Source organism: Macaca mulatta, chromosome 10 (assembly GCF_049350105.2).
Source record: "Macaca mulatta isolate MMU2019108-1 chromosome 10, T2T-MMU8v2.0, whole genome shotgun sequence".
NCBI classification, from domain to species: domain Eukaryota; kingdom Metazoa; phylum Chordata; class Mammalia; order Primates; family Cercopithecidae; genus Macaca; species Macaca mulatta.
The window spans coordinates 111140828-111168014 of NC_133415.1; the positions used below are offsets into that span (position 1 = coordinate 111140828).

The following is a 27187-nucleotide window of genomic DNA, read 5'->3' on the forward strand; positions in this document are numbered from 1 at the left end:
GACCAAAGATCGTGACTACTTGGTGTGCGTGAAAGTCATATTTTTAGAATGCCATGAAAAATGGAGAAGTATATGAAAGGCATTCTAGCTTTAGGAAATAATGGTAGTAGGGATTTTAGATTAAAGACATAATAAGATCTGCCTAGGCAGAGTGAAGAGAGACAGTTTAGTAGTGAAAAATAAGGTTATCAGACAAGTAAATGGCAGGCTGGAAAATAAAAATGTATCATTTGAATGGCAGGGAACCATTGCCAGTTTTTCAAAAAGCAAGATATTGAAATACCCTCTTCATCATTTAACTTGATCGTTAAAGGAGTGATCCAAGTGATCCTAGAGTTCTAGTGACAATGGAAGGAAAAATTGTAGTAGTCCCACTTGAAGATTAGGGTCCAATTTATGAATTTATTTCAGGGATTGAGGTTCGAGTGTAGTTTAAATATAAAATGAAGAACCAGACAGCTCTACTTCAAAATTGGATGCAAGTAACAAAGGACAAAGAATAGTTGCAGACTCGATTCTGTTCTGTGGAAGGCAGACATAATGTTCTGTGATTGAGATCTTGGAATTTGGGGTGATCGTGGGGGTAGAGTGGAAATAAAGCCCTTTTTTCACCATGTTAGGTAGGAAGGGTGATGAAGTATCTAAATTGTGTAGTTAAACTAAATCAAGCAGATTTGGAAAGGTGCTGTTCTCAACGGATAAAGACCTGACCATAGGAAGGAATCCATTGTTGAGCCCTGCAGGAGGCCTTCTACCTGGGGCTAGCGCAGAGCTCTGGAGGAGCCATAGGCAACCACCTCCTCCCGTCTCTCACTCTGAATCCAGGTGTTACCACTACGGAAAAGAATCCAATCCTAATGCTGAGGAGGAAGTGGTTCTTACAGATATGATAGGCCAAGATTTCCACCTCTCAGAAATCAACAGAGTTGCATTGTGGAGTTGAGGGGAGAAAGGTTGGCCACTTGAGCTGTGACCTGGGGGTAGGAAAGAGCTCCTGATTCAAATGTGAGCTAGCAGGAAAGAGACACCCCCTCCCTCCAAAAAGTGATACGACTTCTTTCTTAGCAGAATTCCAGAGCTCTGAGTGAGAGAGGGACATAGTGACTCTTTGCTCTAACTCCTGGATTTTGCTGGTCACCTGTGGGCTAGAAGGAGTTGGAGCTGGTGGCTTGGCAGGAGAAGGCAGGAAGGACATTGCTTGGGCATACTCAGCCCTGTGCTAGTTGAACCACTTCCCGCATACCCTAAAGGCCACATGCCTTGCTATGGTTGCAGAGCCCAAGTCTGCTCTAATCTCAGTGTTTTACCTGCATTTCAATAGTACTTCTCACTTCATGCTTCAGGAAGTGCTTGGCCAAGACACCCTATATCTGTTGGTATAATAGACAGCCACCTAGCATGTAGGCTACATGATAATTGTTTTGTTGGAGTTCTAGGATAGCAAGGAGATGGAGAGATGAGGAAGATACCCATATTACAGAGGAAGAGTTACAGCGAGGCCCCTACGCTCAAAGAACTTAAAATTCTCATGGGTGCGTCAGACACTGAACAGGCAAACTTTTAAAAGAAGAAAACATAAATGGACTACTCAGATGTTGTGAAAGGTGCTCTAAAGACAAAGTGCAGTGGTGAGTTGGGTGGGAGGCTGCCTGGTCAGGTAGATGGCACAGGTGTCTATGGTCATTAACATTTAAGCTGAGACCCAAAGGGTGGGGAGCATCTGGCCAGGGGAGAGCCAGTGGGAAAGCATCCAAGGAAGAAGAGCAGTCAGTGGTCAGTGGGAAGGTGGACGCAGTGACAACTGAAAAGATTTGAGACTTGAGAAGACCAGTTTGATGACTGCAGTGGCCCATGCAGGATGTGCTGGGTCATGCACCAGGGCAGCATTGACACATGACGCAAAGAAAAGACATCTCTGACTCAGCGAAAGTCAGGAAAGTGAAACTCACAGCAAGTATGAGTGGAAATTCTTCTGTTCTCTAGTTGGAAGTGTTGACTGGGGGAGCTTGTTGAGAGTCTTGCTTGGGGCTTATAACCTGTTTTCTCTGAGAAGGCTAAAACAAGCTGTTGTCCTGAAGAGACAGGTAGCTGGAAGTGGTAGGGAGCTAGAAGGGTGGAGAGAGAATGTGGGATAATTGCTGTGTGGAATGGAAAAAGGCCTAAGAAGCATGCCCAGCAGACAAAGCATAGAATCTGCATGCCCGTCCACATAGTGTTGTAATTTTTCCTCCAGCGAGGCCACCACCCAACCTTTGGGTAGAGGAAGCAGGTGGAGAGGCTGTTGGAGCTTTTCTGGGTGGTTGAGACAAGACAGGCAAGGAGGCTAGAGAACTGGTGGTGTGGGCAAGTGATGCTGATGATCAAAGCACAGGAAGCCAACAGACAGAGATTTAGACCCAAGAAGGGAGCTTGAGGTACAAGAAAACCTCAGGGTAGACAGGAAGGAGGCGTGGTGAAAGTGATGAGAGGGAAGAGTAGAAGGGTGGTCCAGGGTCAGACAGGGAGTTAGATTTAATCCTTCAGGGCACTTTCATTACATCATAGCTGCCATTTTGTCTTTTATCTGACTCAGTAATAAGTAATGTTTTCATTAAAGGGAAGTGCTTGGCAGGTAGGTTAAACTTCGTTGAGTTCTGATCCTGTCATAATTATTGTGTATACCTTTCTCAGCTTTTTGTCTACTTGAGACATATTTCTTCTTTTGTCCTTTGAGCAGCCAAAATGGAAGTGTTGGATGTGTTGGCTCTGTTGGTAGGCTCCTGTTGGATGCCTGTTGTCACTCATAAATGTAACACCACAGCCATAATTGATGGAGAGTTGAGTTGCAAGCTTTTAGGACTAATTGCAAAGTCTAAACTAAACCATTTCCTGGCGCTGCCTTTAAATAATAATAATAATACCTTGTATAGATATAGTGCTTTACAATTTACAAAGCACTTCCACATCCATCATCTCATTTAATCTTCACAATAAACAATGCTTTTTGAATGCTTAGATCTTTCCTAAGTGAGAAATCATGTTGCACATCCTGCTTTAATCATAGTGAGTCGCCAAAAGTTCTTGATACAATAACCATTTATGGAGTACCTTCTATGTACAAAGCACTTTACTAAGGATACCAAGGGGTAAATTTTCAGTAAATAAATATCCAGTAAGTAGTACCTATCAGTAAGTATGATCTTGCCTCCTAATTTACGTTCCCTTCCTAGTCACAATCACTATTTTGGAGGCTACTTGCTATGCCATAAATTTATATAAATATTGCCAGGAATTCATTGTATCAGAGTTGAAGTTTTAAAACTAAGGATTCTGATACTTGTCTAAGCTTATGATTCCTCAGAAAGCCATCTTGTCTATTTCAACTTGCACTTTTCTTGAAGATTATTACTTGAATCTCAAGAAAAATATTTCAAGGCCTCAGCATATCTGAAAATGCCAGTCATTGAGTTCAGTGTCCTCATTGGAGTGATTTGGGTACAACTTGGCCAAAAAAAAAAAAAAAAAAAGAGTACAATTTGGCAAAAAAAAAAAAGGTATAACTTGGTACTTGGTTCCAGAAGGCTTATTATTCATTAAAATAGAAGACATGCCCATCTCTGGGCTCTACTGGCCAGACTGGGATGCTTTGAGGAGACAGAGGACTTCCTGGGAGGCTGCCCTCTGGGTGAGGGGGAATGGAAGGTCATATTGGAGCTGGGCCCAATCCCAGGGCAAGAATCCTGAACCTGTGTCCTGGAGTCCCCCAAAGGTCCAGGCGTGTCTTCTGGGCCACCATGGCTCTTCAGAGGATACACAGACTTTGATGTCTTATTCAAGATCCTCCAAATGTAGAACCCCCAAAATAATAGGAACCCTGCCATCAAAGTCCCGTGGTCAGAGTAGCTCCGTGAAAGTGAGCGGTGTGACCTGCAAACCATGATTCCTTCTCCCGTCCGGGGCTGGAGGAGGCCCCAAGGTCTGATGTTGAATTTCAGCTGAGAAACCTCTTTTGTTGATGAAACGCAGGTGGTCGTCAGGGGTGCTGATGATGAGTCGGGTCCCCTTGGTGCAGCCGTTACCTCCCCAGCCATCTTCCTGCTCCTTGTTTGACACCTTCATATTATTAATTCGCATGTTAACACTAGCTCTCACTCACCTATTTACATGAGCATGTGGTTTGGGAATTGGGGGAGGACAAAGCCAGATCCTAAATTTTTTTTTTAAACTAGTGTATACATTCTTGGACATAGATTTTTAGGAATATTTTCCCATGATAACATCTTTTTAAATAACAGGTTCTGTGTTTTACGAGGGAGGCTAATGTCTGTATTGCCGAACTCTCTCTTGATTCTTTTGATGCGGAGCTTAGAACTCGTCCTTCTTGGTGTCGGGCAGATGTGCCTAATGCTTTGTTTTGACAGAGGATGTGCGCTCAGCATCTGAGCATCCCATAAATACTGCAGAGAGGAACATAATTAGGATACAGTGTGGTGCTGGGAGATTGAGCGTTGGTTGAGTCTAAGTGATGTTTCCGACTGGGGCTGGAAACGTGCTTTATGTAATTGTATTCTGATCATTGAGGTCTCTCTTTATAGGGCATCTTTTATGACCAAGACTGTCCAGTACCAAAATGAGCTACATAAATTCCTAATCTGGGATACAGCTGGACAAGAACGAGTAAGTCACTCTTTAATTTACTCTGTTTCTCTGAGGCCCAGATGAAAGTTCCAACTAAACTGTCAGCATCCCTGTCATCTCACGTTACTCACTTCTCTTCTGTGCACCGGAAACACATTTATTTCCATTTGCGTAGGCCAGCCTTTGCCTTTGCCTTTTCAATTAGAGCCACAGAGTCCCCCGATGGAGAAAGTGATAATGGGCACTGAAGGCATTTTTATGCCTTATAGTGTCTTAAAGTAAATGCTGACCAACAGGCCTGATAAAATCCCACTCAGAGCACTGTGTATAATTTGGGGCTCCCTCCTCTAGTAAGGATATATAAAGCAATTGGTGATAGGGTAAGTTAAGCACAACTCATTTATCGCTGCCTTTTAAAATCTAAAGAGGGAACTTTACAGCATATAAAGTGTGAGATTTAAGTGAAAAGGATAAGCTAACACAGTGCCTTGCAGTAGATACTTAATAAATGCCTGATGACAAAATTGGACACAATGGTTATCTACTTAAGGAAAAGCCTGAACCAGAAGTGGGGCCTGGACATAGCAGCACGGGGTCTAATGGAATTTGGGGAAGCCCACCCAAATCAGAAATGGCCGGGAAGGCAAGGCTGGGGCAGACACTTCCGCCTACTCCCCTTTACTCTGGATTCTAAGACACATCCGCTGCCTCCCCTTTCCTCTGGGTACTAAGACACATCTGCCGCCTCCTCCCCTTTCCTCTGGGTCCAGACACTTCCGCCTCCTCCCCTTTCCTCTGGGTCCAGACACTTCCGCCTCCTCCCCTTTCCTCTGGGTCCAGACACTTCCGCCTCCTCCCCTTTCCTCTGGGTCCAGACACTTCCGCCTCCTCCCCTTTCCTCTGGGTCCAGACACTTCCGCCTCCTCCCCTTTCCTCTGGGTCCAGACACTTCCGCCTCCTCCCCTTTCCTCTGGGTCCAGACACTTCCGCCTCCTCCCCTTTCCTCTGGGTACTAAGACACATCTGCCGCCTCCTCCCCTTTCCTCTGGGTACTAAGACACATCTGCCGCCTCCCCTTTCCTCTGGGTACTAAGACACATCTGCCGCCTCCCCTTTCCTCTGGGTACTAAGACACATCTGCCGCCTCCCCTTTCCTCTGGGTACTAAGACACATCTGCCGCCTCCTCCCCTTTCCTCTGGGTACTAAGACACATCTGCCGCCTCCCCTTTCCTCTGGGTCCAGACACTTCCGCCTCCTCCCCTTTCCTCTGGGTCCAGACACTTCCGCCTCCTCCCCTTTCCTCTGGGTACTAAGACACATCTGCCGCCTCCCCTTTCCTCTGGGTACTAAGACACATCTGCCGCCGCCTCCCCTTTCCTCTGGGTACTAAGACACATCTGCCGCCTCCCCTTTCCTCTGGGTACTAAGTCCAATTTCCCTTCCAAGGTGTCTCTGGCAGCCACCCCATTATTCAGCAGCCGTTTAATTTAGTTTTCAAACAATACGATCCAAACAGCACATCTGATAGATGCACGGTGCTATCTTAAGCTCTTAAAAGTGTACCAGAAGTAATCAGGAAAAATAGTCTGTCATCACAGCCTTATCTAAGACGCCATAGATAGTGTGTGTAGTATGAAATCTGACAAGAATCATCACAGACAAATGGAGGAAAACAAAACAAGCCATTACTGTTGTCCTAGACATAGACTCCATGCATTTGTACACACTTAACGTCTTAAGTTTGCTCTGTTTGGTTTCTTCTGTTTTTAACACTGGATGTTGTTCCTCTGTCCCATTACTCATCTGAGATACTTCTGCTTCCCATCTTCCACTCCCCATTCCTTCTCCTTTGCTCCATCTAGAATGGAGCATTTAGAACAGCCGGACCTTTGCTAACCATCCCTCTTCTGTCCTTCAGAAGTGTGTTGCTTACCAGAATCCTCCTGAATATATCTGTAGACATAGCCCTGGGTTCTTTCCCTCTTAGCCACAAATCCATGTGGCCCTTCCTACTAGTAATATATGTACCCTCCACTAAATCCCAAGTTTCAATTACCCCTCACATATATTTGATGATACAGCAAAGCCCTCATCATAAAGAATCATGCTGTAATACAGATTCCATTATGCTTTGAATCAGAGCCTGTCCTGGTATACGCAGTGATGTATAACATCTCTTTTTTTCTGAAACACACAAAAAAATAACACAAGGGTGTTTGCCTCTTTCCCTTTCTGCCAGCATGGTAGCAGAAATCTGTGAAGTTTTATATTTAGCTGGTTTTCCTGCCTCTTGCTTGTCCACTTCTAATTGGTTCCGCAACAGGAGTAGTTGCTCTGAGATGCAAACCTGCCTCCAGCCTGCCTGACGCACTATCACGCAGCCCAGAGCTGCACAGGAGATGCTCATGGGGCCAGGCCACAGGCCAGGGGTGCTGACCAGGAGGCCCTGCATGAAGAAGGCAGGAGAGGAGCACCACCTGATGAGCACTCACTCCAGCCAGTTGTTGCTGGGCATGAGCACATGTCCAGGCTGGCCAAAGTGCAGTGCTAAGGAAAGCCACACACCTGACAGCTACCCACAAATTGTTTGAAATGCTGGGAGGATCACACAAGACACATCTTGTAAGCCTGCCTGGGTCAGGGACTGCCTGTTTATCCTGGCAGTGCAGTGAAGGTCCAGAATGTGCCATCCACAGCCAGGATCTATTTTCACCTCCTCCCACCAATCTGTCCTCTAGCACAAACTGCGTGCAGTTCTCCAGCATGCCATAGTTTCACGCCCTCATGCCCTTCCACAACTCTATTCAGCCTTCAGAACCCACCTCTGATGTCACCTAAAGGGGGCTTTCCTGCCATCCCTGCTCTCGGACAAGAAACCACATCGCCACACTGCTGTGTTGCTCAGACCCACATCTGGAGGTATCCCTGGGTTCCTCCCTCGCCCTCAGCGCTGGACACCTGCTCCATCCGGATGTTCTGACAGCTTCATTCTCTAAATGTATCACACTTGGATTCACTTCTCCGTCTCCACTCCCAGCGCCCTGCTCTCAGCCACCTTGGCCATTCACTGAGTACTTTAGCCTTTTCATGGGTCCCCTGCTTTCCCTCTGTCCATTACATGTCCTCATAGGACCCAGAGGAATGATCTGGAAACAAAAATCAGCCCGTGTTATCAGCCTGCTTAATATCCTTCAGCGACTTCCCGCTGCACATCTCATAACAACCACACTCTGAACAGAGACCTCTCAAGCCCCACGTGACTTGCCCAGACCTCCCTCTGGGCTCCTCTCTTCTCAGGGCCTCCAGCACTCCTTGGCCTCATGCCTCTGGATACACTGTTCCTTCTCACCAAAACTTTCTGTTCCCTCCACTGGAGCCCAGCTGGCTCCTTTCCCGTCTTTTAGTCTCAGGTTAAATGTGACACACTCAGAGTTTTCTCTAAACCCCCTGCATCTAAGCAGGGCCCCAACTTTGTTCTTCATTACTGCCCTTACTTGTTTTCCTCAGAACATGCATTAGAAATTGTCCTTAGATACCTGTCTACCTACCTTCATTGACAGAATCTCCCATCAGACTGTAACTCCAAGAGCTGGGACCACAGTGTCTTGTTCACTGCTGTACCCCAGGGCCAGCATGGTGCCTGACCTAGAGCTGATGTTCAGATATTGGTTGGTTGGTTGAATCAGCACATAAACTCTTTGGAGTATTCCTTTGTATCCTGAAGTCTTTGATTGCACTCATCCATGGGATTGTCACCTATTTCCTTACCTGTCTGCCTTTCGTTAGACTGTAAGCTCCTTGAGGGCAAGGACTGCCTTCATGTCTCTGCTCTCAGCCCCTGGCACATGGTATTGATGCCCGTAGGTTTATGTCTACTGATTGCCAGCCCTACTTAGACACAGATAAGGACAGCTCCTCTACCTACTTTTACCATGTGAGTAGTGCATGACTCAAATTATAAATTTCTGGCGTTGTATGTTTATTATTCTTTGTAGTTAGGAGATTTATTGTAGAACCAGAATTGTCATAAAATGAAAACCCTTTTGATGAACTGACTATTCAAACACCCTCCCCAACCTCCCCATTTGACATCTCGTACTGCACATACTTTTGGCAGATGGGTTGTCTTTCTGATGGTCCAGCTACATTTGATTGCAAAGTGATTTCATTAAGTCAATGAAAGTGATTTTGGAGAATTTCTCAAATGTCCTGTGAAGCCCTTGACGGTAGGGATCTTGTTAACTGAAATGAAGAAGAAGAATACTGCTCAGGATGATGATATGAGTGCTTCAGAAGATAATGGTTTGTGTATCAAAGGGTTAAGAGGGGCCTAGGGAAAATTGATGAAGCCCTCAAATATTTTTGTAAAAATTTGTCATTTTTATGATAAGACTATGAAAGTCAAACATGAAATGAAGGATATCGTATTGTGCTAGCATGTAGTTTTATCAGAAAACTCCTAGCCAAGTTATCAATCAAGTTCGACTCGGTGTTCATCCAGAAAATTAACTCCTGGCTGCAACAATAAACCTAAGGTTTTTCAAATACCAGATAAAATTAAACTTGATTTTACGATTTTGAATTTATCTTCTCAAGATAGAGCCTTTGTGAGACCATTTTGTCCCTATTATTTGCTATCTTGAATGAATGCATTTGAAGTCACCCTTTCTCCACCAATGATCCTTCAGTAACAAAGACTCCTGCAGTAGTATTGAGACAGACACAACACATACATTCAGAAGCATCATAAAGACACCATACATGTAGTAAGAACATACCAAATGCTTGCCGTCTGTATGTGATTGTATAAAAGAAAGTTTCTTGGCCAGGTATAGTGGCTCACGCCTATAATCCCAGCATGTTGGGAGGCCAAGGCAGGTGGATCACTTGAGGTCAGGAGTTCAAGACCAGCCTGGCCAACATGGTGAAACCCCATCTCTACTAAAAATATAAAAATTAGCCAGGCATGGTGGCGCACACCTGTGGTCCCAGCTACTCGGAAGGCTGAGGCAGGAGAATCACTTGATCCCGGGAGGCAGAGGTTACAGTGAGCCGAGATCGCACCACTGCACTCCAGCCTGGGCCACAGAGTGAGATTCCATCTCAAAAAAAAAAGCTTCTTAACCGGAGTCTAATAGACATTACATCCAGTCTTGAAAGATTTACATTCCTACATCTTAATGTGGTTTCTCCCAATGACTGTTTTTACGGAGATAAGAACACTAGGAAGACTCGGACTTATTTATTGTCACAGTAGTCATGTGAGGAATTGTTCTCCTGTTTAAAATCAGGAACAAGTGTAGTGGCTTAGTATCATCTAGAATTGGGGCAGACAGTCCCAGAGACCAGAGTCTGCAGTGCATCATCCCCACTGGCCAGTGCTCAGTTACCATCCACTTGAAGAGCAGCAAGACCTGACTCTGTGAGTAGAAGCAAACCCAAAAGTGATCCCATTATTAGAATTTGCAGACAGAATTTACACATATATTTTTGGGCCAAATCCAACCTGCTGCCAGTTTTTGTAAATAAAACTTTCATGGAACGTAGCCAGGCTTGTTTGTTTATTATCTATGGTGGGGATGTCCAGTCTTTTGGCTTCCCTGGGCTACATTGGAAGAAGAATTGTCTCAGGCCGCATATAAAATACACTAATGATAGCTGATGAGCTTTAAAAAAAGAAAATCACAAAAACAGCTCAATGTTTTAAGGAAGTTTATGGATTTGTGTTGGGCCACATTCAAAGCTGTCCTGGGCCACGTAACAGGCCGCAGGTTAGACAAGCTTGGTCTACGGCTACCTTCACTCTACAATAGTAGAGTTGAGTAGTTGCAGCAGAGATTATGTGACACATAAAGCCAGGATATTTACTACCTGGTCTTTACCGGAAAGCGTTTGCCATCACCTGATTGAAAGCCAGGTTTGGAGCAGAAATGTGCTGACGTCCTTTGAGTCTCTTATATGCCTCCACCTTCCTTCTTTGCATCAAAAGGACATGAAAGTTTCCATGTCAGTAATAGCAGAGTGGCTTGCCCTCCCACAGATAACAATTATGTATAAACTCTGGACAAAACATTTAAAAAACAACTGTTTGAAGGCACTGCAGAGCAACCAAATGCAGTCAGGGACTGCAAAGGGGAGTTTTCTTGTGTAAGATCCACATTTTTACAGCTTTTCCCCAGTGGGCACTTCCCAGTTCGTGTGGCACAGGGTAGCTAGGACTTAAGCAGAAAGCTTGTGATGAGTGCAGAGTTTAGGACTGCTAGAGCAGCCAGAAAAGTAGGAGGCAAATCGCAGAAAAGAGGGATTCAACAAGGAGGGACCCCGTAAAGTCTGTTTATAAATTTCCCTGAAGTTTTTTTGACCCCCAAATTGTGAATTCACAAGAGAGACGGTATAAAATGCAACAGAAACCAGTAGGTGGAATGGGTGACAAGACAGCAGAGATGTCAGCTGCTCTTCATTACGGCAGGGCTAGACTTCAGAGTTTGAATCCAGTCCTACTGTGGTACAGGGGATCACTGAACACCTTGGGCATTCCAGTGAAACTTCAGAAGGGCCATGCCTTGGGAGTAGAAACGGTGTCCTAGGACTAAGGGCAAATCCAAAAACCCAAATAGACCCACCCTTACAACGTGTAAAACCAATCTCAGGATGAGTCACCAGTAGCTTAATACTCTGCAGAGAAGATTTTAAAAAACCAAGCATCTACAGTGCATCATCCGCACTGTCCAGTGTACAGTCAGTGCTACTACACATATGAAGAAACAGGAAGGTGTGACCCAGTGAGCAGAAGCAAACCCTAAAGTGACCCTTTTCTTGGAATTTGCAGACACAGAATTTAAAGCACATATTTTACATATGTTCAGAGATTTAAAGAAAAATAGGCCAGGCACAGTGGCTCACGCCTGTAATCCCAGCACTTTGGGAGGCCACGACAGGCATATTGTTTGAGTCAAGGAGTTCCAAACCAGCCTGGACAACATGGTGAAAGCCCATCTCTTAAGGGGAGAAAAAAAAAAAAGGAAGTGTTAATGACTTAACTGCAAATGGGCAGTCTCACACAGAATGGTAATAAAGAATCACATGAAAATGCTGAAACTGAAAGCTGCAGTATCTAAGATGAAACATCCACTGGAGGGTGATAGAACAAATTCATCAGAAGAATAGGAAAAAAGTAGAAAAATGTGGACAGAGTCTCAGTATTATAGGGACAAATTCAAACAGCCTAACATATGTGTAATTGGAGAACCAGGAGGAGCAAAGAGAGAGAGAGGAACAGAAAAAAAATATTTCAAGAAATAATGGCTGAAAATTTCCCGAATTTGGTGAAATATATCAACTCACAAATTCAAGAAGTTCAACAAATCTCTAAGTACAAAGAAAACCATATCTAAGTAAGTCATAGTCAAACTGCTGAAAAGCAAAGGTAAAGAGAAAATCTTGAATGCAGCCAGAAGTAAAAGACACGTAAACAGGAGGAGAACAATATGACTGACTTTACACATGAACACTGGAGACCAGAAGCCAGAGGAACAGGATTGTTAAACTGCAGAAAGCAAAAACCTATCAATTTGCCAGACTTCGTTTTCAAATCTAAAGTCAAAGTAAGAACAATTTTTAGAAAAACAAAAACAGAAATCAACAGCAGCGGTCCCAGAAAGCTTTTCACACTAAAGGAAAATGACAGTGCGTGGTAATTCAGATCCATAGGAAGAAATAGTAACCACTAGAAATGGCAAATAGAAACGTCTGTTTTTTCTTCTTAAATTATTCAAAAGTTAACTGACTAATTCAAAAATTATAACACTGGATTGTATAGTTTATAGCGTATGTAGATTTAGATTATTTGACAGTGGTAGTACAAAGAATGATAAGATAACAGAAATTAGACTTTTGCAAGTCTCTGATATTTTACATAAAGTGCTACATTTTAAACTCTAAGTAGACTGTAGAAAAACGTGCAGTAGTCCAGACACAGTGGCTCACACCTGTAATCCCAGCACTTTGAAAGGCCAAGACAGGTAGATTTGAGACCAGGAGTTCAAGACCAGCCTGTCCAACATGGCAAAACCCCGTATCTACTAAAAATACAAAAGTTAGCCAGGCATGGTGGCACTTACCTGTAGTCCCAGCTACTTGGGAGACTGAGGCACAAGAATTGCCTGAACCCGGAAGACAGAGGTTGCAGTGAGCCAAGATCACACCACTGCACTCCAGCCGAGGTGACAGAGCAAGACTGTCTCAAAAAAAAATAAAAATGTGCAGTATATATTATAGTTACAAAAACAACAACTTAAAAAATAATACAAGCAAGTACAGTTCAAAAGTCAGTAGAGAAGTTAATATACTAAAATTGAACACTAAGAAAAATTCAAGCAACACAAAACAGGAAAAGAAAGGAGGAGCAGGAATTTTTTAAAAAATGGAACAGATACAGGCCAGGCACGGTGGCTCACGCCTGTAATCCCAGCACTTTGGGAGGCCGAGGCGGGTGGATCACCTGAGGTCAGGAGTTCAAGACAAGCCTGACCAACAAGGAGAAACCACGCCTCTACTTTAAAAAAAAAAAACACACACACACACACACAAAATTAGCTGGACAGAGTGGCGCATGCCTGTAATCCCAGCTACTTGGGAGGCTGAGGCAGGAGAATCGCTTGAACCCAGGAGGCAGAGGCTGCAGTGAGCTGAGATCACGCCATTGCACTCCAGCCTGGGCAACAAGAGTGAAACTCCGTCTCAAAAAAAAAAAGAAAAGAAAAGAAAAGAAAGAGAAATGGAACAGATAAAACAAAATGATAAACAGTAAAACAAAATGATAGACCTAAATCCAAATATATTAGTGAATACATTAAATGTAAAGGAGCTGAACTGCTGAACCTTCCACTTAAAAGGCAAAGGTTGTCAAAAATCAGAACCCAACCATGTGCTGCTTATAAGAGGACTACTATAAATATAAAAACAAAGTTAGAAAATTATAGAATGTAAAAGGATATAGTATGCAAATAAAAAACAAAAGAAACCCATGTGGTTATATAATATCAATAAAATGGACATGAAAACAAAGTGGAAGAAGGACATGGTGAGAAGAATTATTGAGGAACTTTCTGTGTTGATAGAACTGTTTGACATCTTAGTGGATGGTACTCACACAGATGTATGCATTTGTCAGTTTATCAGATTGTACTGTGAAGATCTTTGCTTTTCTCTGTATGAGTTTTACCTTACGAATTTGAAGGAAGAAGGAAAACACGACCCTGTAAAGAACATTGCCAATATAAGTACATCAAAAATGAAAGCTAACACCATAACCTTTATTCCGTCTGTGCACTTCTGTCTCATTTTCTCTTGTGCTGTTGAAGTCAACCCAACACTTTATCTCTTTTTTACTCAGTAGTATAGTTTTCTTTTCTGTGGTGCTTTCTTGCTTATAACCTTTATTTTTGTTTTCTTCTCTCTAAAACTTAATGTCTCCTTTATTGGAAGTTAGTAGGCTTTCACCTCAGAGGCAGGGGTTTCTCACAAAGACTGGTAACAGTTTCTGTGTATGGACAGCGAGGTCTGACACTTAGTTTGACAGCTCCCCACGCTCATGCAGTTCTTACTCATTTGTTCACCAATTTTTGATAACCTATAGCATGTCAGATGCTAGGCCCTGAGATAAAATGGCGTGCCCAGCAGACATGCTGACATCCCTCATGGAGCTTACAGTCACAACTTTACTTTCTTTGGTAAAACTCAAATTAATACAAAACTTTAAAAGCCAAAAGGTCAAACTCATTGGATAGGGAGTTCCAGAATCCATAGTTGTGTATGTGGTTTATGTATGTGCACCAAATGCTCGTCTGTGATCATTCCTGCCTGTGTTCAGGGGTAAACCACCATTAACAACAGGATGCAGATACAGTGTCATCAGGTCATAAGTAGGGGTCAGGCTTCAGAGTCAGGGTGTAAGACAAAAATTAAGTATAGGCAAAATTCTTGTCATTAAACATTGGCATCATATTCAGTGGGTGAGATGCTCACACAGGACGTGTGCCCAAGAACCGAGGTTGACTGGGGAAAGAACTTCGCAGCCTCCGTCTCACACTCATCGAAACAGCTCACCGAATCACGCTTGTTGTTCGGATGGTTATTCCTCTCCCTTCTCTTTCCTCCCTGTTGTGTGTCACGGGCGTGGAGGCCAGGGTGATGAGTGGGAAGAAGCTGTGTATACAGGGTTAGATTCATGTAAATGAAATGAGATCTGTACCCAGCATTTGGGAATTGCCACATGCATGGAGATATCAAAAAAGCAAGTCTCAAACTCATCCAAGTAGTGAATGTAAATGTGTACTCATTTCTGAAGGACAATCAGTGTTCACATTCCAGGGTTTTCTTTATGACACCCAAATGCAGCCACTTCTCTGGAGAACTATGTATAGCATTATTTTTATCTCCGTGATAGTTAGGGAAGCCAAAGTTTAAAGGACTATTGAACAAATGAATTTGGGAATTATAACACTGAGTTCAATTAAAAAGCCTTTTGAGCTGAAACAATTGTTTATAGCACCATATTTAAGTCCTATAAAACTGTATTCTAAACTATCTTCTGAGAGACATTTCAGTGTTACGTTGAAAGTTTTTGCCTTTGGTAATTACTGGTTCATTTGCTTTAAAGCAGCATGTCATTTTCTTTGGCTTAAGAGAAAGATTACTTTTTGTGCAGGGATAATGGGCTTGTAAGTCTAGTATAAAACGTATTTAACCGATTCTCCCAATTTTCTTTATTTTCCCTCCTCTGCAGTTTCGTGCCTTAGCACCAATGTACTATCGAGGGTCGGCTGCAGCTATAATTGTTTATGATATCACAAAAGAAGTAAGACTATATAGCTTTCTTTAGATTGTTTTGAAAACTCTCTTTTGGTTGGTTAGATCTCCAATTGCTCTCCTTTTTTTGTGTTACAGGAGACATTTTCAACATTAAAGAATTGGGTGAAAGAGCTTCGACAGCATGGCCCACCTAATATTGTAGTTGCCATTGCAGGAAATAAGTGTGATCTTATCGATGTAAGGTAAGTGATTAGAGCAAGAGATTACAATACCTATTATGTGTTCCTTTTCTTAATGAGCAATATCCAGAATAAGAGTCTTGCTTTTATTTTGTCTCTGACATTGAAAAATTCCTTTTGCTTGTGTGGTTGGAGTCCTAAAGTTTCAAACTAAAATTAAGATTTCAGGCATTTGGAGCTAATTATATTTTATATATATAGACAGGTGTGCAATTTACGGAAATACTGGTTGCTTTGCACCCGACATTATCTGAGATCAGAGCAGCCCCCAGGCTCCCATGACTTAGAATACTTGAACGCAGAAAGCACATTTATTGGCAGTTTCTCTGGGCCACTTCCATCATTCCCAGAGCAAGGGCTTTTTGAGAATTGTGGCTGGAGAAAAAACCCTGCCAACCCTAATCATTCCATTAGCTACATTACTAGTGGTACCGAGTTTTGTTTCATTTTGTTTGTTTACCCATGGATGTGAGGTAGTCAGGAAGACCGTGTCTCAGGGCCCAGCCAGCAGCCATTTAGGTCATCCTTTGTCCTCATAAATCTGGTTAACTACTGGGTAGGTGGGGGTACAACTAAGATCTTTGTGGGTAGAATTTCTGATACGTAGTTGTTGCCTTTCAGAGAAGTCATGGAGAGAGATGCAAAGGACTACGCCGACTCTATTCATGCAATTTTTGTAGAGACCAGCGCAAAAAACGCGATAAACATAAATGAACTCTTTATAGAAATTAGTGAGTATCTCTGTGCCTTATCCATTTCCTCTGTAAAAGCAACTTAACACAGAATGATCTTCCTAGTTAGAATTCCCATCTTACTTAGAGCAGTCTAGTCTCTGATACTGCGATCAGTGAAACGAGATTGGAGAAGGTAAGAGTAATGGCCGGTTTTCATATCATGTTACAGTTGCTGAAGAGCTGTTGCCCTTCTGGAAAGAATGTTGCTACTGAATAAATAATGCACAGGGTATTGAGGTCATGAAAGCAGTCCCATTTCTTTCTCTATTTAAATTTTTTTAAATTTTTTCCATTAGTCGTCCAAGGTCATTGAAAATGAACAAAATGAATAAAGGAAAATGAAATGCAGGTATACTTGCACTGTAAGAAAACCCTCAAAAATAATACTAGACAAGTGAAAGGCAAGACCTGTTTTCCCTCTTTCCCTTCCCTTTCCAGAAGTGTTAATATGATGATACTAGACAGGAGAGGGGCTGCTGCATGCCTTTGGGATCCTCTGAAGATTGTATCTATGTTTATTCATTTCATTCAAATTCATCAAAATATTTATTGGGAGCTGTTCCAGGCTCAGGGGAAATAGCCATGAAGAAGATAGACGCAGCCCCTGCTCTCCTGGAGTGCACATTCTACAGAGGGAAACAGACAGTGAACACCAAATAAATAGGATCATTTCAGATCATAATAACTGATACGAAGAAAATAATTTAGGATGAAGCGAAGGAATGTCTGCAAGCAATCAGGGAAGGCCTCTCTAAGGAGATGCTATCAGAGCTGAGGTCCAAGGGAGCAGGCCCTGCAGAGGTATGGGGAGTCACATGAACTGAACTTGTCAGACTTCCAGGTGGAGAAAAGCAGAACGCCGTGAGAGCAGGGTGGATGTAGCGTTAAGATCCACCATGTGGTTGAGAGCCAAGGGGACTGAAGCAGAGTGGGTCCTTTGCCATTGGGTCAAGGAGGGGCATGCACTCCAGAGCCCACCAAGGCCAGGCAAGGATGACCCATGAGCAGAGCAGGCCCAGGTGAAGCCCTGGGAACCCCACTAAGGCCAGGCCCAGCTCTATCAGCTGGGACCACACTGGAATGTGGGCCCCTGGTTGGTAAGGTTCTTTTCACATTTTTTTTTACGTGTCCCATTGTTTAGATCTGGCCAATCATTTAAGTATTTTCAGAGTCCTTTGCAGGCCTAAGGAGCCCATCTGCTGCCAGATATGGCCAGTGAACTACTTACTGCACCCTCTAGGCCAGCGCCTTCATTTCAGTGTTAAAAAGTCATGATGTCCCTGGGCATGGTGGTTGTCACTTATAATCCCAGCTACTCCAGAGGCTGAGGCAGGAGGATCACTTGAGGTCAGGAGTTTAAGACCACCCTGGGCAACAGTATAACCCTATGTCTTAAAAAATAATAAAATAAAAATACTAGGGCATTGTAGCATGCACCTGTAGTCCCAGCCACTTGGGAAGCCGAGGTGGGAGGATGGCTTGAGCCCAGGAATTTGAGGCTGCAATAAGCCATTGATTGCACCACTGCACTCCAGCTTAGGTGACAGAGCAAAACCCTCTCTCTTAAAAAAACAAAAATCATGTTTATTGTTGTCCTAGATGTAAATAGCAGGTACCCAGATGAATTTTTGAAAGGCAACATAAAACCAGTTGGGAATTTTTCACAGCTCAAGCTAAAATACCTAAGTGTGTGGTGTCATGAGTATGTTAAAATTACCGCTATCTTTTTGTGTTCTTTACTTTAGTGGTATTAAAAACAGGAAGGTAGGCCAGACATGGTGGCTCACACCTGTAATCCCAGCACTTCGGGAAGCCAACGTGGGTGGATTACCTGAGGTCAGGAGTTCGAGACCAGCCTGGCCAACATGGTGAAAACCCATCTCTACTAAAAATACAAAATTAGCTAGGTGTGGTGGTGCATGCCTGTAATCCCAGCTACTTGGGAGGCTGCGGCAGGAGAATCGCTTGAACCTAGGGGGTGGAGATTGCAGTGAGCCAAGATCACGCCATTACACTCCAGCCTGGGCAACAAAAGCAAGACTCCATCTCCAAAAAAAAAAAAAAAAAAAAAAAAACGAAGGTAGTAGTAAACCAACAATGAAATTCTTATATAAAAACTAGTATGTACATATTCATTTTAACTGTGAAAAATAAAACCTATATGTTCACAAAGATTAGAAAAATTGAGAGACATGTACATAGACTTTATTGTCCACTGGTTTAGTAAAACTGCATGAGCACAGTGCCTGGCACACTGACTTTGTATTGAAGTGTAGTAGACATACAGAAATGTGCACATATCAGAAGTACAAAGCTCAGTGAATTTTCACAAACTGAATATACTCCAGTGCTTGGCACTCTGGTTGGGACATGGCCATTCCTACACCCAAGGGTAACCGTCCTGATACTAATTCTCAGATTGGTTTATCTGGTTTTGTTTTACATATATTTTGTACTTTATATTTTTAAAAACATACTCGGTTTCCTCTGTGTATCTGGCTTCTTTCATTCTGCATTACATTTTTAGACCATCCATGTCATTGCATCTAGCTGTGAATGATCCATTCTCATGACTGGTTTGTGCGTGTCAGTGTCAGGGTCCAAGTTGTGGGGATAAGGGGGCAGTGAAGAATACCCACAGTATAATTATCCATTCTGCTGTTGCTAGACATTTGGGTAGCTGTTTCCAATTTAGAGTTATTACAAACAGTACTGCTCTAAACATTCTGATCATATTCTTTGGTGAACATCTGTACACATTTTTGTTAGGTGTATTTATACCCACAAGAAAAATTGCTGGTCGTTGAGTATGCATGCATTCAGTACAGCTTTACCGCCAACCAGTTTTCAAAGTGGTAGTTGTACTAGTTGACACCCACACCAGTAGTGTATGAGAAGTCCGGTCACTTTCTGTCTCTGGTGGGTAGGCAGTGATCTCCATTTTCATGACAGTTAATGAAGTTGAGCACATTTCCGAATATTGATTTACATTTGTCATATCTACATATCCTCCTTTGTGAAGGGCCTGTTAAGTCTTTTGCCTGTTTTCCTGTTGGGTTACCTGCCTTCTTCTTAATGTTTTATAGTTCTTTATTTTGGAGATGAGTCACTTATTGACTATGTATATTGGAAATATCTTCTAATGTATGGCTTGCCTTTGTTTTCTTAGTCAACTCCTTCAATGGATTGAAGTTTTTAATCTTCATATAATCTAATTGATCCTTGTTTTCCTTTGTGTTTAGCTGCTTTCGGTTTTTTGGTTGCTGTTTTAGAAATCATTACCTAATCCCAGCTCATGAAAATAGTCTCCTCTTCTTTCTTTTAAAAATATTATTTGTTTAACAATTTTTTGATGTCATACTTCACAGATGTCTCTTAGATACCAGCTATATTTCAATATCCATTTATTGAGAATAATGACAAGAAGCTTGGGTAAAACTTTTAAACGAATTTGTAGTATATTCACAGCGGTGTCTAGTCATTTGAAAAGTAGTTACAAGACACTGGGAGATACTTTCTTAATATGGAAACCATGCTGTGTACTCCCCACACAGATCTGCAGACAGCTCAAAGTGGTGGAGGCTCAAGGCTTGACAGAACCTGAAAGTCAGTGGAGAGGCCATCTTAGCCTTGTTAATGCCAAAAAATGTGCATGTCCATTTATTCCATGTTTATAAAATACTTCTGTGTCAGGTATTGTGCTGATAAGGTACTGGAAACATAAAGATGGGCAAATAGGATCTCTTGCCTAGAAGAGCTTAGGATCTAATGCGAGGGAGATAGTCATGTAAACAGATATGAGATATGTGTTGTAACCTATTTCTGGTGTCCTGATTGATTGTAGTGTCTGAGATGTTAGAGAGTAAGGAAGTGGGAGAATGTCAGGAAAGCCTTTGTACAAGAAGCAACCCTTGAGTTATAAGCCAGGTAGGTAGGTAGGTGATTTAAGGATTCTCTCGAAATTGGCATTATGCTTCACGGAGCAGTGAAGTGAAACCTGTTCATTGTCATGCATTGTTGGTAGGAGAATGTAGTGGCACAGCCTCTTCAGAGAGTAATTTGGCAGCATCTGTCAAAATGTAAATTGCACATTCTTCCTGCGTTTACGCTGGATAGACACTGGAATACAACGTATGTGTCAGACAAACGCCCAGGAGTAGAATGCCGTGACCTGGCTCTTCTGCTCCTGGCATTAATCCTGCACATACACTCGTAAGCTGACAGAGATGCTTCTTGCATCTTTGTTAATAACATCAAAATGTTGGAAACAAACTAAACATCCATCAGTAGAGAAGTGGTTAAATGAATGGTGGTCCATCTGCAAATGCAGTATTGTAGAGCTGTTAAAAAGAAGGCAGCAGGCCAGGCACAGTGGCTCACACCAGTAATCCCAGCACTTTGGGAGGCTAAGGCAGGCAGATTGCTTGAAGTCAGGAGTTCGAGACCAGCCTGGCCAACATGGCGAAACCCCGTCTCTACTAAAAATATAAAAATTAGCCGGGCATGGTGGTACATGCCTGTAGTCCCAGCTACTTGGGAGGCTGAGGTGGGAGAATCGCTTGAACCTAGGAAGCTTAGGCTGCAGTGAGCCAGATTATGCCACTACACTCCAGCCTAGGTGACAGAGCAGGTAAGCCTGTCTCAAAAAAAAAAAAGTAGGCAGCTCTTTCTCCATGTACTATGATGCCACAATCCCCAGGATGTGTTGAGTCAAAGTATCATGGTGGAGAATGGTGCCTACGGTTTGCTTTATTTCTTGCCCCATTTGGCCTTGGAAAGGGGAGATGGGTAGGGATGTAGGTGTGCCTGAGTGTTTGTGCATATATGTCTCTGGAAGCCTGTACGAGAAATGGGCCACAGTGGTGGCCTTGTTATGAGACAGAGGGACAGCCATGTTCTGATTGAACTTTTTAAAAATAAATCGTATGTATTACCTACTCAAAACAAAATGTTTTTAATGTGTGGCTTTTTTTAATCAAAAAGCTTTTATTAAGTGCTGTGTGATATCCTTGTTTGGATCCTGGGGCAGAAACACGACATGCGGAAAAACTGATGCTATCTGAAAAAAGTCTGGAGTTAATAGTGATGTGGCAATGTTGAACTCTTCATTTTGACAAATGTCCCATGGTAATATGTCAGCACTGGGGGAAACTGGGTGGGAGGTACCCAGGAGCTCTATCATCTTTGCGACTTTTCTATAAATCTAAAATTATTTTAGTATAAAAAGTTTATTAAACTTTTTTTTTTTTTTTTTTAACTTCAGTGAAACCTGTCAAATTGCATCAGCAAAATTGTGTCTGAGAAAGTTAAAGCTCACTCCCTTCCCTCTTCTCATCTTGGTTTAGGTCGAAGAATTCCATCCACTGACGCCAACCCGCCATCTGGCGGTAAGGGCTTCAAACTCCGAAGACAGCCTTCAGAGCCAAAGCGGAGCTGCTGCTGACCGAACCTCAGCCCCTCAGACTTGATGATGAAGTAGGTGGTCCTGAAAGTTAACGGGAGGACTGGGGTCCCTACCACCAGTTTTCACCTAGCCAGTCTTGAGTCTTCTCCGTACAAAAAGGATTCACAGAAATTGACCAGTTCTGTTCTCCAGAGACTGCAGCAATGATATTTTAGTCTGTGAACTTCTATTATGTAAAGAATCTCTAATGTACAAAGGGACTACATCATTGGCTTTTGACCTTGCTGAAAAGGAACATATAACTTTATGGATGGTAGGATTAAGTTGTTGAGTAGTTTTGTAATCAAGATTTTATGTAACATTTGTAAAGGGAAAATTAGCACTTTCGTGGTTCTTAAGGGAAAAAAAAGACCTTGTGGAGATTATAATTTCCTTCGTTTCTGTTACCACTGTTAGAGGGAGTTGTATCATTTAAAATATAGTGGGATAGTTTAAGTGGAGGGAGGACAATTATTATCTGAAGCTAAAATGGGTTATTTATAGGACTGATGGAAATGATTTCATTTCTGCCATCTCTAAAGCACTTTTCATTGAACATGTTAGCCTAGGATACGTACAGTAAATTAACAATGATAGCAGCAGATGCCTAGCTCACCCTGGGTTTCCTTCTGACCTTGTCATGGTGTGTGCCACCAAACACGTTATTGGCACCTTTTTAAATAAGCTCTCATGATCAAGATGGTGATGGTAGAGAAGCTGCCCAGAATAAATTGAATTTCATATGTTCTGAACTGACTAGCAATGGTTTAAAAAGAAAGAAAAGAGGAAGTGAAGAAGGTGGTGTAAATGCTGTCAATTATTTTTTAACCCAAGTATTTTGGTGGGGAAAAGCAAGTATCTGTTGCTTAGCATAGGTAAAGTTGTAGTCTATATTTATGAGGCCATTGCTTAAAGATTATAAATTATGTAAATACATTAATAAACTCTAAGTTTCATTTGACATTCCATTGAATCTTGCACCCAGTCTTGCATATGCCTGCCCAGTTTTCAGCCTGTTAACGGGAGACTCAGGCACATTGGTGTTGTATAAAGGTATACAGTCTTTAAAGGTTACAGTCTGCCTTCCCTTCTACCCACCCGCCTTCCACCAGATCCCATCTGGAAATGGTAATAAGGACATATGCCACTTTGACAAATCTGACTAGTCCTTACTAGCCTGAGGGTCAAAGATGAAGCTCCAACCCCAAGTCATTTACCTGGTCTTGGTAATAAGTTTCTTTTAGCTTGTACAGCATCCTCAGACCAACTGAGGAGCTTTCCTTGTTAACAATTTAGCTTATCTTTTTGTTTCCTTTATTTTTGCCTGCCTCTGTTAGTGGTTAACACTCTTTCCCCTCAGGGAGCCTAATGAGGTTTTTAATATAATCTAAAAATAAAGCATTGAAGTGAAGTTGGTGAAAATTTGTTCCTGGTCTAATTTGGCACCCTTCCAACCTGAGTATTGTAGGGGAAGGAAATTTACAAGATTTAATAGGAAATGAAACAGCTTGAATTTCAAACTAAATTGTATTTTCAGAGCTATCCTTAAACTGAACAGCTGAAACTTTAAAAAATAATTGTTATTATTTTGTGCCCCCCACTTAATATGGATAGATTTTAATGGGAAGATTATAATTCAGATTAAGTAAAAAACAATTCCCTTTTCCCTGTTGTATATCTTAAGAATTTGGAATTTTTTTTTTATCTTCTGAAATCATATAGAAAGAATGTCGTTAGTAAAAATTCTAACTTCGTTTTGTTTAAAAGACACGTGGATGCTCCATCCCCCTAGGATTTTGCTTCCTCCCCAGTGCTAAATTAGCAAGCTCCTAGAGAAGCCATGTGATTCCCAGGGCCAGGCGCTTTACAACTGAAAGTAGTTTGACTTTCTTCTGTATACATCCAGATGGATCCCAGGCATCTGGGCACCGCCCTAGTATGTCCCTAGAATTCCCACTGCTGGGCCTCTATCTCCATGACAACAAAATAAAAACAGGTTGCTTGACTCATTACCGAAGAGGCAAAGCATGTGCGACCCTTTCTGTCTTATTTTACCAAAAGATGGTGCAAATCTATGACCTTCACATTTTTTCCACCAAACCCAGCAGTGGCCGTTGGTGCTTGTGTGGTATCTCGGTGCATGGGGAAAGGCAAGGTCTTCTGAGCTCATCTTAACTGCTGAGGCATCTGGATGTCTCTGATGTTACTGTGATGTTTTACTGTACCAAGCCCAATGTGGGTCCATCTCATCAGCCCTTTGCTGATTTCATGATTTCTCACACTCCCTCCCATATGTAGGGTGTGATTCTGTTTTATTGTAGCCACATTTTATTAACAGAATGAGTGATACGAAGCTTGTACTTAATGTATTTTTCGGGCCTCTTCTCTCATTTTCATCAGTCTGTCTAAGAAGTTGACTCAGCACTGTTTCTCATGTAATATCCTTTTAATGCTTAGCAACAACAATAAGAAAAAATTGCTGTCTCAGATCCGTAATCCATACTCCGTGAAAGCAGGAAAAAAATGTTTTTACTTATTTCATTTGCTTCTAAAATGCAAAGATGAATATTAAAGTCAGAAGCAGTATTTTATTTTGAGCACATTTTGGATTATTAACCTGACTAAGCAATGATCTAGTACACATTTCATATTTTCTTTATAATAATTTATTATGGAGAAGAGGCTAGATTTCAAAGGAATTGAGACATATGCCCATCTATAAACATTTTTTGGTTTTCTTACGATACAGGGCCATTTTTTAAAACTCTCAGGACTGAACAGAAGAGAAAAATTATTAATTAGCTGCTACTTTATGTTGATTCTTTTCAGAGAAATTGAAATAAGCTCTTTGCAGGTGTCCAATCCTAGAAACCAATGGTCTCCAGAACTCTCCTTTCACACAAGTGTTTTTCTGATTCTATGATAACTAATTAACTATCATCTGGTGATTAAAAGAACATAAAGTAAGATTATGATTAAGCGTCCGTCACCTGCTTGTCAGCCTCAGTCAGGATACGTTTTACACGAAGCAGCTGAAAGATTTAGTTCTTTTCAAAGTAATTTATTTTCTTGTGACCGTTTATGATGTTGTTTGAAGTGCCTGTTTCCCGTTGTGCACACACTTTCTGGATGTCTGAAAGGATCAGGACTTTTGTGTTAGAGGCTTGCCTCCTCTCTGTGGGCTGGTGTCCTTCTTGAAGTTATCAATTCCTCTTATTCTTGAATATCTAAAGGGAAAGGAAACCACCTTTAATTTCAAAACTTCTCTTTAAGTCTTGTATGTATTTCTTTTCTGTTCTCAAGGAGGAAAATTGGTCTAGGAGGCCTTCCAAATTAAACTCTGGGAAATATAGTAATGAAAATATCCTTTAGCTAACTTTCCTGTAACTGTCAAAACAAAATGTCAGTATTTGTAGGGCACTGTGTTAAAATAAGGGGTTTAGATTCCAATGACACTGCACTAATTGGCATGTCAGCCTCCAGCTCAGAATGGCATTTGCTCATGGTTACAGGCATCTTTTAGATTCTAAGAGTGAGTTACAGAATTCGTTTTGGTACTTTCACTTATTCTTTCAGAATACATCAAGGACGTGATTCATGGGCCCTTAAGAGTATAAGATATAGTTGCACAGTATGTTGCTTAAGTAGCAGATGAGCCCCCCTAAACATCCACATGTCTCTGCAGGAACCTGTGTAAGTATTGCGAAAACCCTTTTCTTCCAGGGAAAAATTACTGGAAATTCCTTAACTGAGGTATACTCGGTACTCGCTCTAGAACATTTGGGAAATGACAGCGCACAAACTCAGGCTGGCTCTCCCCTCTAACCTCACTGGGCTATAAATGTTCCTTCTAACTCTGTAATGAAAGTTAAATGACAATGACAAACTAGATAGCGAACCTGTAAAAGTCATTATTCACATTTGTTTTAAAGGGACAGTTTTACCGTTTGACTTCAAGAGATTTTCTACCTCTTAACAGTTAATATTTTTTAAAGGAAGAAATGGAATGTACCTTCAGGGGTCAAGCTGTTAACTATATACCTGCCTCCAGTTAGCTTGGTTTATCAAAAGGATTTTTAAATGATTCAAGATGATGTTTAGGATATGTGTTTTAACTCCTGCTGTGCTATGATTTTAAAAAAATAGTCTAAGAAACAAATTTATCCATGAGATAAACATTATATTTTATAGTTTTAGAAAAAAGAGCTGGGGGTGAAATTTAGCCTAGAACTTAAAGAAACAACCTCTGCCAATTTCTCTTGACAGTGGAGTTGCTTGTCTTGACTTCTAATAATAGAAATCCAGGCAATTTGATTATCCGGTTTGCAAGAAACTTTAATGGAATTCTGGGGCATTTGTCCTGTTTTATGTGCAAATGAAAGTCTAAAAAATATTAGGATATTACATTTTTCAGGAGCCTCCATTTTTTCAGTCTAAGAGAACGATAAGTGAGAGACCGATTGTGATGAAGTTTCATTAGACATAATGTGGAAAGTGAATAAATAGAACCAAGAATCTTCATATTTCTGTCTTTCAGGATTCTCTTAGCATATAGGAAAATGATTTACTTTCCAAATCTAGGACTTCCAGTAGCATAGATCAAGTTTAATTTGATGGTCTGTACCGTCACAAATAACTAATATCTGTTTTCTTTCCTTTTAGAGTATAATCAATTATTGACAGGCCAGAAAATTTTTGGCTTCAAAACAAAAGGATTCATAAGCTTAAAAAAAATAAAAATTCCCAAACCTTCCGTCTATTCCTTTTATTACGTTGAACATTTTACATAGTAAGAGTAAGATGTATCATTAGTAGATGGTGAAATTAAAATCATGGTGTCTAACAGATTTAACAAAAAATGTTTAATTTACTACAAGTTCATTTTCAGATCTGTATGGTGCCCAGTGCTCCACAAAATGCATGATAATTGCAACAACAAAATTATTTTCATGAACAAGAATTCAAGTGCCAAAGTCCTATCAGCCAATTAAAAGCCATAAGAGAGGAACCATTTTTTTTTTTCTTTTTTTAGATGGAGGCTCACTCTGTCGCCCAGGCTGGTGTGCAGTGGCGCAATCTCAGCTGACTGCAACCTATGTCTCCTGGGTTCAAGCAATTCTCCTGCCTCAGCCTCCTGAGTAGCTGGGATTACAGGCGTGCACCACCACACCCAGCTAATTTTTGTATTTTTAGTAGAGACAGGGTTTCACCATGTTGGCCAGGCTGGTCTCAAACTCCTGACCTCAGGTGATCCACTCGCCTCGGCTTCCCAATGTTCTGGGATTACAGACATGAGCCACCACGCCCAACTAGTAATGATTTTTTTAAAGGGCTTTTCTTA

The 27187-nt window shown here is 41.7% G+C and overlaps 1 protein-coding gene across 3 annotated transcripts in view; it reads left to right on the forward strand.

Moving 5' to 3' along the window:
* RAB22A (RAB22A, member RAS oncogene family) overlaps positions 1–26586 on the forward strand; it is a 57205-nt gene extending 30619 nt beyond the window's left edge. Inside the window, exons 3-7 of one of the 3 annotated variants that reach the window (XR_013398575.1) lie at positions 4575–4656; positions 15405–15476; positions 15566–15672; positions 16291–17714; positions 18339–18478. Coding sequence is in view for 2 of the 3 variants with exons in the window: in NM_001193817.3 (NP_001180746.2) it covers positions 4575–4656; positions 15405–15476; positions 15566–15672; positions 16291–16400; positions 21749–21846 (469 nt within the window). In the remaining variant the exon portion in view is untranslated. 3 annotated transcript variants of the gene reach the window in all.
* The last annotated feature ends 601 nt before the right edge of the window (positions 26587–27187 follow it).